This window comes from Macrobrachium rosenbergii, chromosome 2 (genome assembly GCF_040412425.1).
Source record: "Macrobrachium rosenbergii isolate ZJJX-2024 chromosome 2, ASM4041242v1, whole genome shotgun sequence".
Classification (NCBI taxonomy): Eukaryota; Metazoa; Arthropoda; class Malacostraca; order Decapoda; family Palaemonidae; genus Macrobrachium; species Macrobrachium rosenbergii.
The window spans coordinates 27,184,441-27,201,758 of NC_089742.1; the positions used below are offsets into that span (position 1 = coordinate 27,184,441).

Sequence of the window (17,318 nt, forward strand, 5' to 3'; positions counted from 1 at the left end):
GGAAGGATAATGATACTCGTTTGCTTGGTCTGCAATTTTTTTCATTATTAAATATAATTACATTCTAGAACACAGAAGAAACCATATAAATACATATATCTTTCTAAATATTTACTCTGGCAATGGGAAAATTAGGTAGGCATAATTTAACGGCTTCAAGTCCAAGAGGTGTGACTGAAAACAGCAATTCAAAAGAAACTCAAAATAGACATCAAGTCCCTTCCCTCGTAAACAAAGCACGATATTTCCTCTCGCAAAAGGTGTTTTGACGATATTAATATTTAGGTGCACAGTAGGTAACGGAAATTCTACACGGGTAATAAGAACAGCCTCTTCAGTTCATGTACTAAACAAATGCAAATCTTACCAATACCCACAATTCATGTCTTATGCTTTGTACTGACCCTATAACAACACTACAAATGTCTGGAATCTGCAACTTTAACAATGCTTGAGCTTCCCTTTTTAATATAGTTCACAAACCGTAGGGACAAGAATAAGGAATTCTACTTTAAAGTGAACAGTCCACTTCATTTCAAACTAGAACGTCAATAAGCAAATGGAAGCGACTGATAATTTTTTGCCAACAAAACCTGAAGCTGCCCAATCACTTGAACATAAATATTTGGTTACAATTTAATATTTATGGAAAGTACACATTTAGAACCCAACCATCTACCCATGTGACTTCTTTCTGCAGGAAAAGAGAAAGTGTCATGAACTTAATGAAAAACACATGATTGACTATAAGGTGAATTACAACTTTGAGAACCAATTTCATTATAATTGGTATGGCATTCTTTGTATGTAAACTATAACCAATGGAATTCCTGCTTTAACACTGCCTTTCAATAGGTCAAAATCACAGTTGGGCCAGGAAGACCTACGATAATGATTCAGTAAAATAACGTAAACCTTCCACTGACTGGTGGCACACTTTGCTACCATGACTGATATAGCTGTAGAGTTGTACTATTCTACAGGTTATCAAATTTCCCCTCTTATGCCAACAGGTCTGAAAACAACCAGTAAGCAGTGTCCTGGTAGATATGAAAAACAAAAAGGCATTACCTGCCAATGTAGTACAGTAAATGTTACGAAATATGGTTATAAATCAGAACCATGAGTAAATACAATTGGATGTAACACATACCCAAAAGTTGTGAAAATTATAACAAAACAAAAGTAGCTGCTTTATATATCTTATCTTAAGGCAACAAAATCCCAAATACTAATCCAGCAACTCTGTTTTGTGTTCCTTAAGTGGGATATTCACCAATGACCTTACGGTTAATTTCTGTACAGTAGCACAAATTTTGTATACACTGTACTGCGTGTTCAGTTATGCTTGCTCGAGAACTTCGCAGCTTATTTGTGCAGAATTCAGGCATACTGGGTACATCATCACTTGAACAGCCACATACCTTTTGCCAAAGGTGTATGATGTAGTACAGTAATAGACTTTGTGGCCTTTTGGTAGTTGTTGTTGCAACTGATTTTTTGCACTTCATCCGTCTTGTGTGGTACGTGTACTGTAATTTATTACAAACCCAAATCATAGACAGACTTGACTGTCAGATTACACCAAGTTACACCAATCTGAGGCGCTAGGAAGAGAGCTTCAATTGCACATACCTAGCCCATTCGACTGTGTCCACAACGTCATGCACTTCATTCTCGTGCTTGCCTGTCTCATCAAGAAATGCTGCCAATCGTAACCAAGAATTTTCTGCTGTTTTTGCATGGTCCAATTCATGGATTTTCATTGACAGTGCATTTTCAACACACCGTTTCATTTTTGTAATGTGATGCCTAGTATTTCACTAGTCATTTGCTGTCCTGTTACCTTAAAGCTGGCAATGTTAATTTGAGTGGCCTACTACCCTTTGTGTTAGTAGTAAAATGTGCCTGTGTGATATACTTCTGTTGTTTCCTATACATTTATGTCCTGTAAAATCACTGTTTAATACCAGTACATATTTGAAATTACTCAAACTGACCCTAGTAATGTTTTGTTAGTGTGCCGTCAGTTACTTGATACCTAGGTTTGATTTTATACACAGGTTAATTCATGGAAGAGAATTATACAGCTCAAAATGAATAATCTTAAATCTTACACAGAATTTCACAAAGGATGAGCAAGTCATATAACAACCACTACCACACAATTTCCTGCATCTATTTTTACTGTTACCATAAGGCCGCAGGTTCACCAACCACTAAGGAATCATGACATAACTGCAGGATTTGTTTTTATTTGAGATTTGCTGCCATAATAAATTTGATTAATTTATCATTAATGTTTAATACAGTACATCCTTAACCTAACTACAAAACAATGTCTTTTTATTTTTAAACAACATAATTTATAATTGTATCCAATAAATCAACAGAAACAGGAGTAAATTGTGATATAGATTGAATTCTCTTTCTTGTTAATACAAATATATTACAAATCAAAGTAACAAAATCAAATCTACATGGAGAACTAAACTGACAGGATGTAAATAAAGGAAAGTGGAGAAGAGAAAGTCAAAAGCTGAAGACACAGATGACCCATCGTTCGTGATTAACATTTCATAAGTTGTCTCGATGCAAAAATTACAGCATATAAATGAATATTTCACTATAAAATCTGTTAAATCACAATTACCAGTCCGTAAAGTTCATTTGGGACTTTTAAAATACATGGTACTTTCAAAATCAGGTAGTTTCACTGACCATTATGAGCCGAGGTGATGTACATTGTCAAAATATGAGAAAAGGATAACAAATATGAAAAAGTACAGAAACCGCTTTAACGACAACCTGGATTTTTATTGGCGTAGGTAAATATTTAAATTTATTTTTATTCTCGCGTTTTCTCTCTTATTTAGACTGTCTTTTTTTTGTGGAATGTTGCTTGGCAAGTTGATGGCATTTGAAAGTTTGATGATTTCAAATACTGAAAATGATGAAAAGGCTATCTTGCACTTTAACATAATATAAAAAATATCTGGAAGCTTCAAAAAACTTCATGATTCTCATCTGCTAGAATACATGATTTCTGCAATTACAAATTATCTAAAGTGTCATCAACATGGAGTGTCACTACTGTTGTTTAAATCACAAATGTACTGTTCTGTTGGAATTTCTTGTCGTACAATTTCACATATCTTAACAGACCTTGCCTCTTCTCAAAGCTGATGTGACAAGTGACATTTATGTCTAGTACCTTACTTACAATGGAAGCTTAGTAATGAAGTACAGTACACTATATTTACTGCCAATTTGGGATTGTACCCCAGCCCTATGGCTGTTACACCACTGACTTTTAGAGTACTTTTGTGGGGCTGACATATACATTTAATTATTAGTTTCTCCAAGCTGAAAGGTGAATTAGGTTTCACAAATAAAAAAAAATGGCAGGTTGAGAGAAGATCAAAAGTTTCAATTCTGACTACTGTGCCCATTTTTATTCCAAAGCAAAGGGTATATCTGAGATCTTTTAATATATAGAAACAGAAAATGCACCTATTAAAACTTTGTTAGTGGTCTTGCTTGCATTGTTGGTCCTTGAATTTTGGAGTATAATTGCACTGCACAAAATACATTTTTCGTTCGTGAAAGAAATTTACAATATATTCATTATGTGTATGCTATGATTAGTTTCTGTATTTATATAACAGTCAAGACAGTTTAGTTTGTTTTTTCCTGCCATTAATACCAACAGGAACAACAATAATAATAACAATGTTGGTTTATCAGCTTAAACATGAAGAAATAATCACTCTAACATTTGCAAGAGTATGAAACTGACTTTCTGCAACTTTTAGTCTCCAAAATCATGCCACCTCTAGTACATTTACTGTATGTACAAAGCTTCTACAGAAAAATAAAATTTAACTTTATAACATAAATTCACATAAGTTACTGACCAGATTTCCACAAAGACACTGTACAGAGACAAATGAATCCACGATTTCAAAATGTTTCTGTCCTGCATGAGAAGTCTACGTTCTGAGTTCTACATTACTCTCTTTACTACAAAAGTTCAAAAAGAATCATATTACACACTGTCCCCTACAACTTGAATGTTCCAACACTGCATCTTATAATCCCTCTCCCATACTCGCACACACACACACACATACTCGCACACAACTCCAATGACCAAGCTATTTACGTAGTAATGAAATTAATGGATCATGAAAGAAGATGAAATTAATGAGTTCAGGCAGTTTTGAACAAAATGTTTGCAAGATTCTGTTTTAATAGTGATTGTAATGATATTCAGGTTTTTGTAAAATATACCCACGACCTGTTAACCAGTACATATATTTCCCCTCGGCTATTTTCATCAGAATATTCAGGATTATCACAATACAACTAACTGTATAAAATTCTTACGATATGAAATTCTGCTAGCTTGTAATATGTGTATATCATTTATAAATATATCTTTCTAGTTTGTGATATATGTATAAAAATCTTGAATACATCCTTTTAGCTTGGGATATAAAATTCTTACGATAATGAATCACTTTCACTTTTTATATAACATTCAACCGTCGACTCGTCTATCTTTCAAATATTAAAACCAACCTCCTCCTCCGATTCTGATCTTGACACTAGGCCTAGGTCACTTACACACAACAGCTCCCATGACCCTACCATTCCACACCGACTTGTAGTTTCAACCATCACCAAGATGAATATTAAAGGAATCAAAAGCAAGGGGTCATTATAGTACACCCACTGGACAATGTGGATGTCCATGATCATAGCATTATATTTGACAAGTTTTCTTATTCCATTCATCCTGTCATTATCCGGGACTACCTGTCGGAAGTATGATAACGAGTCTTCAAGTTACTGGAAGAAATACGCTGCTTTTGATAGATCACAGACATTGAGCTGCAGATTATGCAGCACATATATATATATATGTTATTTTATCAATAAGAGTATTTTTTACATCATGAATCACATGCTACACAGTATATTATGGAATGCCGATAAAAATGGCAGTGTACAGCCTTGGAATTACGCTACAGGGTAATGCCTGAATATCCTTACAAGAAGGTTAACTTGTTAACTTCCCAATTTTGCAAAATTTACATTATTATTTCCTAAACTTGCTTGGAAATCTTAATTGCAAACCCTTATCTTGCAAAACACTTTTTTTGTCTCTCAAATTAACATTTCAATAAATAATAAATAATTTGTTTACAAATCTCTGAAAAATATGGCAAATCATATTTAGTAAACAATAAATCTAGAAATCTGGATGGCTCTTATATAAATATGGCAGGTCATAACAATTTGATGGGGTATGAGGAAATGAATCATGGTTTCAATGAAGAGTAATCAGGTGACGTCAGCGGTGAGTAATTCTCTGAGTGACCCTGGCAAGACACAGACTTGGCCGCAGAATTACCGACCGCCTCCTACGTCAGATGGCAGTGTGCTCTGAAAGATCTAGGACCTACAGTCTTGAATCGGCCAACGTAGACGGCAGATCTTTATAGAGTGCAGTCGTGAAGACCGAGAGAGGTAGGGGATGGCAACGGATCCGGCTCTGAATCGGCCAGTCTCTCGGACAGCGAGTCGGCACAGCAGTCCCCTATGTCATCCTCCCAGCTGACTGTTGGTACAGGAGGCCGAAATGATGTCCCTGAAATCAGTTTCATTGATAATGGAGTGTTCCTTTGCAATGCCTGTTCAAATATATCTTTTTAGAGTGTTAAAAGGAATCGGCTAAAAAAAAAAATTCTTGGATACTGATATGGATTTCTCATCTGAACTTTGGGAGTCAGATCTATGACCTGTTAACCAGTACATTTATTTCCCCCTTGGCTAATTTCATCAGAATATTCAAGATTATCATAAAAAATTATGAAACATTATGAAACATTCTAACTTGTGATGTATGCATAAAATTCTCCAACTGGTTCAACCCTCTCTTGTGTAAGCTTACCATCAAATACTTCTAAACCCATAAATATAAAAAATATAGCGCGTACAGTGACACCTCAACTTAACGGACCTTTTTAGGTTAGGAATTCTGTGGAATTACTGTTATCTGTAAGATATCTCAAAAATATTCAAGTATAGGCTATAATACAAGGTCTTGATACTTAATGGACCTTGTTACTTTTCAGATAGGCCAGACCCCCAAAAAGCATCTTTCAAGCTGAGTTGTTACAGTATAACAATACAATTTTAATTACATTAAGGAACAATGAGGAATTGGAATATAAGATTTAGGCCAAAGGCCAAGCACTGGAACCAATGAGGTCATTCAGGACTAAAAGGAAAATTGAGAGTAAAGGAGGTTTTAAAGGTGTAACAAGCAGAAAACCTCACAGTCACACTAAGCAACAATTGTTAGGAGAGGGTGGAAAGTAAGATGGAAGAAAGAGAAAATGAACAGAGGTACAGTAAAAGGAATGAAAGGGGTTGCAGCTAGGGACTGAAGGGACACTGCAAAGAACCTTAATACAATGAGAAAAATTCACTAGACCGACCTGCATTGTTAAAAACACTCTCGACTGAATCATTGCTGCCTTCCGTCAAGTTATTTGGGGGAGGAGGTGTCCGTTTACGTCGCTTGAGGTCACTCAGCGGTACAGGCAGACCTCCGGGAAAAGATCCTCCACATGCCAATGTTTCACCTTCCACTTCCAACCTCTGTTTGGTGATTGTGTTTCTGACGGGAAAGTTACCAAAAATCCTGTGAATACTTCGTACCTTACTGGGAATCAAATCAAAACAGAAAAATACTTCAAAATACTTTCAAGCATAGGAAATAAAAATGTGACTTTGCAAGTCCATCATTGTTTAGTCCATCAAAAATTAGATATGGCAATTTACCAAACTGTTTAATATTTACTTATATGTCCTTTTAAGTCTACCAAACTTTGGTTTTCTTAAATGGATAAATTAAAAGTACTAATGATGACCTATTTATTCATTAGGCCTACCTTGTTTTTGTGAGGATGGGAGCAGTTTGATCATCACCACTTCGGACGGTTAATGAGTACAGGTTGGCTAGGTGATTAAGTTGATCCAAGTCCTTATCCGTCATAGGCCGTAACCGCAGTTCTGACTGAGTCGGATCCTGTGAACACAGTGAAGTAACTTGTAAAAAGAGCTAAAATTTCAAAGTGAAAGTCTCATAACCTAGGAAGCAAAATACAGTAGTCTCATATAAGTTTTTTTTACAAGGGTGACTTTCAAATATATCTTCCTAACAGAGTGAATGGGACAAATTACAAAATGTCATACACAGCCTACAAATGAAAGGGAAAGCCTAAGAATATTTAGTTAGCATTCCTGAGACCTCATAAAAATAATTTCATAAATATTTAAGTTAGCATTCCAAAGACACTAAATACAAATAATTCCATGAATTGTCACGAGACACTTTATAAAAATAATTCTAAGAATATTAGTTAGCATTCCTGAGACACTCCATAAAAACAATTCCATGAATTTTATTAAGAATCCTGAAACACTTCAACTACTTACCTGAAGAAATCTTGACACCTTATCATTGACGGAAGAGACAATGCTGTAACCAGGTTTTCTGTCCCTTATCCTTCTCCGACCGGCACGAATTTCTCTTCTCTGGAAAGTGTTAATAATCAGACTTTGAAAGAACAACCTCGAACAACCTGTCTTTGCAACGTAAACTTGTTATTACACAATACCTGAATCTCGTAAATTCATGAGAGTAATTTTCAAGATATAGAACAAGAAAATTCAATGTCAGCATAGTACAGTACACCTAAAGCATAGAATATACGACAAAGATCTACTTTCTATGGATACGTAAAACTATTGAATCGGCGAGATTCATATTGTGTATTTCGGTAATGTTTCCTGAATGTTCTACATAACTTTCAATGTGTCAGCTGTTGAGATCCAGTGATAAGACAGACAAACATGTGAACTACTGTACATCAATTCTAGCCATTTTTCTCTGGCAGATATTTTGTACTGAAGTGCTTCAACCACTCAAGAGCTGATACAGCGAATACCGGCAGGAAATACGCTTTCTATTCTCGTCGCAAAGTGTCCTGGCTGAGGTTAAAAACACATCCACCTGAAAATCATCCAAGTGACTTTTAGGGATACTCACCAAAAGCCTCTCTCTCAGCTTTTGAAACCTGAGTCGGCAGGCTTGCTGGTTCTCTGCGGACATTGTCTCGTACCTCTCTTTGAACAGAGCCTGCAAAGGAAACACGGAAGCAACTCATGGTACCCATTGCAGGAAATCGTCCTCTTAAAAACACTTTCTTAACTTAACAGAGACCAAATTGTTGTTTGGAACGAACACTTCGAAGTCAGCCCAATGTACCTTCAAATTTTCTTTTTTTAAAAAGTATCTTTGTGTAACAGAATATTACCATGATAAGCTTCTTAGCAAAAGAAAGTGTTACGTATCTCAACCTATCTATTGTCTTTTCAGTGAAAAAAAGAAAAAAAAAAACCTTTACGAATCTAGAAAAAACAATTTGTAACATACAGACCACTGCTTCAAAGAAACATTCAAAAACATCCACCTGCTGTAATGGTTGACATATCTGCTTAAAAACTTTAAGACCCTGTAAGCCCCCAGAAATTAACATTCTTTAACCCTATGAAATTTTCTTTTAGAAACAAGTGACATTCATCAGAGTAACTACTATGCCAACCCATATGAGGTCTGAGTTACAACAGTATGATGGAACACTACTTATAAGGCAAAATAAAAATGTAAAAACATCACATCTCCATCTGGGCTCGTCAAGATATGAAGTATCCCAATTGCACATAATGTTATATATTTAGTGCTGTTACAATCCACAAACTACTAAATAGGAAAGACTATCATTCCCTGATTGGAAAAATGCACTACACAACACGTGGAATGTTATAATTTGGGTTAATTCAAATTTAGCAAAAATAAGAAGTTAAAATGAAAAGGCATCCTACGTACAAAATAAAATATAGCCATTTGTTTGGGACTTAGGATATATTATGTAAAGGATAGCAAGACCATATCCTGACAAATATAAAACCACCTCTTTGGTATAGCATACAGTTGTAAGGTGACTGTTAAATGCTGGCAAATCACATATTCTCATATAGAAATAACTACCAAAAAAAATGGATGCCCTTTTAAAAGTGAAGTTCCTTCAGCTTTGAGAAATAAGGCGTCAAGATTAAAAGATAAAACTGACTGTTATCAGGATGTGCAGAAGCCAAGATTACTGATAGGGCAAACAGCATTGTCACTGATACAAGATTTGTCAGAGGGAGAAAAAAGTACAGTAGTTGTATCCAGCCAGTAATTTTAGTTTCATTCTGCTCCGTCATCTGATGCTTTAGGTTAATATTTCAGGCTAAATGCACTTAGGGATTACATAAGCAGAGCATCCGCTCCAATCCTGCATTACCTTTGCTGAAGATGACAAGCCGAGATCGTTGTCGTTCCACCACGACAGCCGATTGGAGAAATTCCTCTGCCGAGTCTGATTGTTTGAACCGGGGACCCCGTAAACCGGGTCTGGTTCGGCAAACCAGTCGCTCTGCTCATCGTCTGCCTCTCTTCCTTCGTCGCAGGTGTATATTCCAGCCTCACTCTCACTACTGTCATTGCTGTGATCCCTGCAATGAAGGAAGTACAGACAATAATGCATTCTGAGATTTGGATAGCCACATCTACTAGGTTGCTCTCTTCTCTGTACTGTATATTACGAGGTGTTCGTACAAGCAAGACTAGAGCTGTCTTTAGGTCTGCTTAGTCTGACAACCAGTGCCGTAATTAAGGATACTGCCAGACCTCAGTGCAAAAACACCACCAATTACTAAAGGTTTAATATGTACTTTGTTTTCTTTTGCACATGAAAGCAAAAGAATAAGCTAACGGGCAGACACCTATATCTAATTCAGCTATTAGAAAAATGAAAAACCTGCAAATAGAAGTAAAGAGAAAATTAAAACTATTTGCTATCAAACCTTCTCTCTTTTTACCTCATATAAAATGAATAACTGATTACTGTTAAACCTTCTGATATCTCAATTTGCATAACGATCACAATTATTAAATGAAACACACTTACATGTCATCCTCATCAGAATACTCATATTCCATGCTGTCGCCAGTGCTAGCACGGGAAGCACGATGGGCTCGGAGACTGTGAAAATGACTAGACGTCCCATGTCGCTTTCCTGCCAGCTGTTGGCCGCACCATTCCACGCTTCTCTCCCTTCCACGTTTTCTTTTCCCAGCTGAAACTGCCAGGTACCTGGGCCAGTACACAGACAAGAAAGATGATGGGTTCAGTTACAAAAAACAAAGTCCTACAGCTTCTAATTACAATGAACAAAACTACTAAGTACATTTAAGTAAGCTCATGTCAAAAAAAGGCAAATATTCTAACAGTGCTATACTCACCCCCTACACACCTAATACAGTAAATAAATTACCAAGTAGTTTAACAAGAGTATTAAGTCACATTCCTGAACGCTGTACTACTCAAATGACTCTCATTCCAGGCATTCTTCTTGAATGAAGTGAAAACTAGGGTGAATTGTAAGTCAGATTACCAGGGGAGTTTGGTAAGAAGAAACATTTTCGTACCTATTCTCTGTATCTGGAGATGACCTCAGAGTCTTCTTCCTCCGATTGAGAGAAACTCCGCAAAAGCTCGAAGATTTGGTGATGGGTAGGACGCTTGAAATCCCTGCAGGAAGAACGGAGGTGCCCTGCGGATTGGAGGTGGATGGGGCATCTGGATCCAGGGCTAAACGTTTGCACTTTCTTTTTCTGCAAAATTGAAGGGCTAGGTAAAAATAGCATATAAAAGTCAGGTCTCGCAAAATTCTTCAGGAACTGCAATGTGAGTACGTATTATTACTGTATTATTATTATTATTATTATTATTATTATTATTATTATTCAGAAGATAAACCCTATTCAGAAACATAAACCCTATTCATGTGGAACACGCTTCCAAAGAATATGGTGTTCATTAGCAAGAAGTAAGAGGAGGTACAGGAAAATACAGTATTACAGTACATCACCAAACATAAAAAGACAGTTGATCCGTCATTCAAAAAATAAATCCACTTAAATTTTGTAAATGTAAACACAGTACAGTAATTGCTTCAGCAGAACCTTTTGAATGCAGAATGGCTGTGCTTCACATGAATATAGGAATATTAAACATTTCAAACTGAAATCAACCAAGGAAACTGGAATATAAAATTTAGGCCAAAGGTCAAGCACTAGGACCCATGAGGTCGTTCAGTGCTGAAAATAATACTGAAACAATTGTTTTGGCGAGGGTGGAAAGTACGATGGAAGAGAGAATGGAAGGGAGATATATGCACTGACAGCACCATTTCCCTACAGGGCCAATCAAGGCAAGGGAAAGCTATTAATCTGGACGACCCAATACCCTCGCATAAACGTAAATGAACACTTTTCTTCAAGTTCTTGTGTGCAGATCTGAGACAAATGTTAGCAACTTGCTTTTTATGTATTCAGACAGCCTACATTATAAATCTGTTTCATCACGTACCTGCGATTATGAGGTCTCATGGGAGAGAAGTTTTCATTGACTGAATCAGACTCTACCAAGGTAGAAGGCGCTCTGTGATGGGTCAGCAGCTGAGTTCTCAAACGGGGTTCTGGAGGGGGGCTCATGTCATCAGAGTCTGTCAAGGGTATGGACGATTTGTTGTCTTGGGAGAGCAGCACTTCACCAATACTACTGGATGAATCTTCGCTCAGTGCACGGTTATTGGCGAGGCCTGTCGAGAGAAAAACTGCACAGTAAAAGTTCAATTGAATCCGATCATCTCTTAAGAACACGTTATTCAAGACTATCGTTAGTATCAGTGATTTTTAAAGGTGTATAGTGACAACAATGAGTTTTTTTTTACACTAATCTAGTGTGTTGTATAGTTACCAAGCTTGAAAAATATTTCAGAAATTAGCAAACTGTATCGCCAAAATACGTAACATTCATCTTGCAGAAACAAATCTTTTAAAAAAATGTAACTAAGTTATTATGACAAAGAAAAACAAGACACGCAGTTCATCGCATGTAACTCAGCATTCACTTACTCAAACTGTTGGGCAGCTTGACACGACGTTTGAAGCCTCGTCTCTTGCGGTGATACTGGGGAAGCTGCGACTCATCCAGAGCATGGGTGAGGTCAGAGACAAGTGCATCCATCTTGTGTCTTAAGTCCACCGCCGTCACCACTCTCAGCCGGTCCCCTCCACTCGCCATACCACTGGAAAATGAAAATATATTAAGTGTGCTGTTCCTTCCCTATTCACACAGTAAGAATAACAAACTGATAGTATCCACCTTCCTGTATCAATGATACGCAGTCAATTCAGTATACAGTGCCCATCTTGAAATGCCATTTTTCTAAAACAAACCAAAACAGGCAGTCCCTGGGTTACGACGGGTCCGGCTTACAACGTTCCGAGGTTACGACGCTTTTCAAATATATTCATCAGAAATTATTTCCCAGTTTACGACGCATGTTCCGGGGTTACGACGCCTACGACGGAAGAATATGGTTCCAAAACTGCAGAATAATACAAATTTGGAGGTTTTTTTTTATGAAAAACTCAATAAAAATGCAATTTGCATAATTTTAAATGCACCCAAAGCATTAAAAGTAAGGTTTTCTTTGGATTTTTGACAATTTTCAAAGATTTTTCGGTTTACGACGTGGCGTAGGACCAGAACCCCCGTCGTAAACCAGGGACTACCTGTATTTTTAACAAAAAACACATTAGTTTTGGAAGCTATTTCAAGAAGTTTCTTGAAAAATGTCCTTCCGACTCCTTCAGTAACTCCACATCTATTCCATAATTCCCTACTGCTGGGAATTCTACAAAAAATCATTATGAAGGTCCTTGGGGGTGTTCAGCAACCCCTCCTTTCCATTTCATTTTGTTTAAATAACTGGTGGAATTGCACCACTACAGTATTTGGAATGCTTGGTCATCTTGCACCACATTTAGTTGCCTCAAGATGGATGGATGAACAGGTATAAGCATAGTTTTCAAGCCTTTGGGATATATTCCAGTACCTCTGTACCATAACCTGACCTTGGGTTGATGTCTGGAACTCCTTGTATTATATTTTTAGCTCTTACTTATATTTTCTTACTTTTATCAGCTATTTATTGTACATTCAATCTTATATACTGTTCCTTGTTATTATTTAGTTTCTATCTTTCTTATTTACAATTGTAAATCGCTTTCTTTTTTTTCATGAAAAATCGTAATCTGTTAGAAGCTCTTGCAGCACACTAGTTAGTCCAGTAGGTCAAGCTCCATCTGTCAGCCTTTCAGCTTTAAATTCTTTGCGGCATTTTAAATCTATAATGAGTATTGCGCTTCCTTACGGACGATAATAGTTTTCGCGTTGAAAATGACCCGACTTCCCAATATTCCGCATTTGTTCGGTGGGCAAAACTTAAAGTCTACTACTGCGGCCTGGTTCCTGCCAGTCACCAACCATAATATTGACCACCTTTTGTTTTTGTCTTTTGTGTGTGTGTTTATATTTACCGTCTATAGGCCCTATGTAGGGTAACACAAAAATGGCAAAGCAGGCAAAGCAGGCAAAGCAATTAGCCTATTTAGGTTTTATACCATTGTACATGTAAAACTGTAGCCTGTGTAATGCCAAAAAGGAAGTGAAGCCTAGGCCTATATTGCTTCTAGCCCTAGGCCTATATTGCTACTATGCGTAGGCCTATATTGGGTAATTCTAAGAACTAGCTCTGTGCCTGTTTTTACCTTGGAAACTAGTTTTTTCTACACTTTTAGGGCTTCTGATACTGTTTGTTTGTTTGTTGTCGGCCAACTGTTATTTGCCCCCTAAATCTACTCAACAGTAAAGGGGGCTTCAGAATGGGGTTTGGGGAGAGAACACAGAAATGGGGCGAGACATGTTTATGTTGGGGAGGTGCCCTCTGGAGGGGAAAACGAGGAGGGGAGCCATTCGCCAACAGGAGGAGTTAAATACATTTCGCTGTGTTTAGTCCTGTGGCATCGGGGATGGAATGTCCCTTCACGTGTTTAGTACTGGCCCAGGGGGTGTGCCTATCGTTAACAAGTTATTGCACTTGCGGACAGGATATGCGAACCAGCTCCAAACAGACATATATCCCCGCAATGCCTGTCTTGTGAAGATTATGATGGAAACCCTTGTTGGATGGACTTCAGGGTTAATTACATTTGTGTAACAAGAATTGAAAAAAAATCCATTATTAGCAACTGAAAAACTGTAGAAAAAGTCAAGTTAGAAGGAAATCGCTGCTGCGGAGCTACTACTTAGATCTAGCCTATACTGCTACTAGTCCTAGGCCTATATTGCTACTAAGCCTAGGCCTATATTGCTACTAGCCATAGGCCTATATTGTTACAAGTCCTAGGCCTATATTGCGACAAGTCCTAGGCCTATATTGCGACAAGTCCTAGGCCTATGTTGCTACTAGGCCTTGGCCTACAGCCTAGGTCAAGGCTACGCTAGCCTTTGGACATTACGCAGGGTACAAATTTGACATTCAGAAAACAATTGCGACCTAAATAGGCCTAACAGCTTCACCATTTCTAAGAACATAGCTAGGCCTGCAGGTTTAAAATATGGCTCTGGAAGCCCACAGGCCTAGGTAGCAGTATAGGCCTAGGCTTCAACATTATTTAGGCTACAAATTCAACAAAGATGAATAAGACCTGAACAACGACTCCGCCATATGTATGTTACCCTAGGTGCGGCCTCCATGACCTACATAACATTAATTCCGCTCGTTCGTTGGTGGAAAGCCCATAGGCCTAAGCTTTGGAGGCTACAGTCTTAGGCCTACATTTACGAAGGGATAAAACCTAAATTGCCGCTTGGCCATGTACATGGGCATATATACCCTAAATACCCGCTCTATGCCCTAGATAACATTAACTCCACTTGTTATTGGTGGAGAGCCCACAGGCCTAAGTAGCAGCATAGGCCTAGGCTTCGACTGCCTTTTGACAATGAATAAATTGACAAATTTTACATTTAATAAGGAAAAAGCCTTGAATAACAGTTCCCTCCATTTACGTATCCGCCATAACTGACCTACATAACATTAAATGACCTAAAATGACATTAAATTCATTCATCCCAACTCTCTCTCTCTCTCTCTCTTTCGTAGACCTATAGGCCTATGAGCAACACTCTTAGACACAAGATGGCTGTTTATGTTGTTGTTGTTCCTCCTCCTTCCTCGATCGTCCTCCTGCGGGTGACCCGGTCAATTGCGACGCCAGGCGAGTTTTGGCAATATACAGTGAATGATTTTGATGTGTGGTTTACCTCCATGCACTGACAACTTCTATTCCAACATTCAATGGCCACCAAACACGAAGTCTACTACGCGGCGGTGCTCCTCCTCCGTCCCTTCATTGATCTCTCTCTCTCACACTCTTTCTCTCTCTCTCTCTCTTTTTCACTCCAGCTCTCTCTCTCTCTTTCTCCCTCTCTCTCTCTCTCTCTCTCTCCTCAGTACGCAACCCGTTCCAATAATGTCGAACTCTACTCTTTCTCTCGCAAATTCCCTTTTTTATCTTTTTTTTAATTCATAATGATATATATCTCTCTTCTCTCTTTTCCCTCCTCTCTCCTCTCTGCCCTCTGTCTCTTCAGTAGTATCAGTACGCAACCCGTTCCAATAATGTCTAGCTCTACTCTTTCTCTCGCAAACGCCTTTTTTTTTCATACTAACTGTTTTCTTTAATTATTTATAATATATATAAATGGTTGTTTAGTTGTTGATGATAAAGTTATCGATGGATATTTCTTCTAACTTTATATATATATATATATATATATATATATATATATATATATATATATATATATATATATATATATATATATATATATATATATATATATATATATATATATATATGTCACTCTACTCTTTTCTCTCTCATGATCTGTTTCCATTTTCATTCATACTGTTTTCTTTAATTACTTATAATATTTATGGTTATTCAGTTGTTGATAATAAAGTTATCGATGGATATTTCTTCTAGCATTATATAAACATTTAATAATCTCTCTCTCTCTTTTTCTCTCTCTCTCTCTCTCTCTCTCTCTTATTTATAACTCTGTTTTATGTTGAACTTTTTTTTATTCAAAATGGTGTTTTGCCCCAATTATTTTTATAAAAATCTCACGGTTGTTCAGTTGTTCATTTATTGATGGGTATTTTTAGCTTTATATAAATATTTAAGGTTTATTCAAAAGCAATCTCTTCACTCGCTAACTGTTTCTCTTTCGTTCACGTTAAGTGTTTCTTTTCCTGTTCATAAACAGGGCTTCAGTCATTGATAAAAACAAATATTAATGGATATTTTTAGCTTCCTATAAATATTAAAAATGTATTTAAACGTATTCATTTGCCTTAACTTCAAAGTGGTCTTTGCTTCTTGAAAAATTGCTAACTGTTCCTCTTTTTTATTTATAAGTGGTGCTTCAGTCACTCATGAAAAAATATATATTTATATTTTTGGCTTGATATAAATATCTAAAATGTATTTAAACGGATCAGTTCACTTTAACTTTAAATAATTCATTGCTTCTCGATGTTTTAAAAGACTTTCGTCTCGACCGAGCAGCTGATCCGGTGAATTCAGGCCAAAACACTGAAGAAGAAGTTTGACAGGATGAAAGTATCAGGTGTCATCAGGTGTCATGCCAGTTATCATAAATACACTTCCTGCTGTTATGGTTTTTTTTTTTTCTTTAATAAGCTACAGTATCGCAATTTACATCTGAACAAGGGATAAGTTCAGTTACCAAAGGGGATGATTTAATAAAGTAGAAATTTATAGCTGAAATGCACTCCCGTTGAATTGCATGAATGTAGATTTGTGGATTAACTGTGTATGCGGATGGAAATCTTATATAATTTTTGGATAAGAGCATTTCTATACCACGCACGAAAATAAACAATGTGGTATAAACAGTACTAACGAGAGAGAGAGAGAGAGAGAGAGAGAGAGAGAGAGAGAGAGAGAGAGAGAGAGAGAGAGAGACAACACTAGTGAGAACGCTATTCAGTTCATTTTGTGTTATCACGATGTTAAAATTATATATATAGGTATATTAAAAGAGAAATAAAATTCAGTACTGGATATATATATAAATATATATTATATATATATATATATATATATATATATATATATATATATATATATATATATATATATATATATATTATCAAAAAGTATATTCTATGCCTGTTGTAGAATGAAAAAA

At 36.7% G+C, this 17,318-nt stretch overlaps 1 protein-coding gene across 6 annotated transcripts; it reads right to left on the reverse strand.

Annotated features, from left to right (window-relative positions):
• Nucleotides 1–19: 19 nt before the first annotated feature.
• LOC136844353 (G patch domain-containing protein 2-like) lies at nucleotides 20–15,573 on the reverse strand. Of its 6 annotated transcripts, none has more exons than XM_067113398.1 (11): nucleotides 15,363–15,573; nucleotides 12,104–12,276; nucleotides 11,556–11,802; nucleotides 10,613–10,798; nucleotides 10,092–10,277; nucleotides 9,426–9,636; nucleotides 8,126–8,215; nucleotides 7,513–7,611; nucleotides 6,966–7,102; nucleotides 6,510–6,691; nucleotides 20–5,656 (listed from the first exon to the last, which is right to left on the reverse strand). In XM_067113398.1, exons 2-11 carry the CDS (start codon nucleotides 12,270–12,272, stop codon nucleotides 5,505–5,507), a joined length of 1,659 nt encoding a protein of 552 aa, XP_066969499.1. In that variant the 5' UTR covers nucleotides 12,273–12,276; nucleotides 15,363–15,573; the 3' UTR covers nucleotides 20–5,504. The 6 variants fall into 6 exon arrangements, with proteins under 6 accessions (XP_066969499.1, XP_066969510.1, XP_066969481.1 ...); XM_067113409.1 differs by having other exon boundaries at nucleotides 11,556–11,787; nucleotides 15,363–15,505; XM_067113380.1 differs by having other exon boundaries at nucleotides 6,510–6,736; nucleotides 15,363–15,505.
• Nucleotides 15,574–17,318: the final 1,745 nt, after the last annotated feature.

Bases quoted from the DNA above. Each gene is read 5' to 3' on its own strand.
- LOC136844353 (XM_067113380.1), bottom strand. From the start codon at position 12,272: ATGGCGAGTGGAGGGGACCGGCTGAGAGTGGTGACGGCGGTGGACTTA. The intron at 10,278-10,612 runs GTACGAAAATGT...GTACTGGCCCAG, and splicing joins TCTCCAGATACAGAGAATAG to GTACCTGGCAGTTTCAGCTG. The intron at 6,737-6,965 runs GTAGGCCTAATG...TTTGATTCCCAG, and splicing joins CCCATCCTCACAAAAACAAG to TAAGGTACGAAGTATTCACA.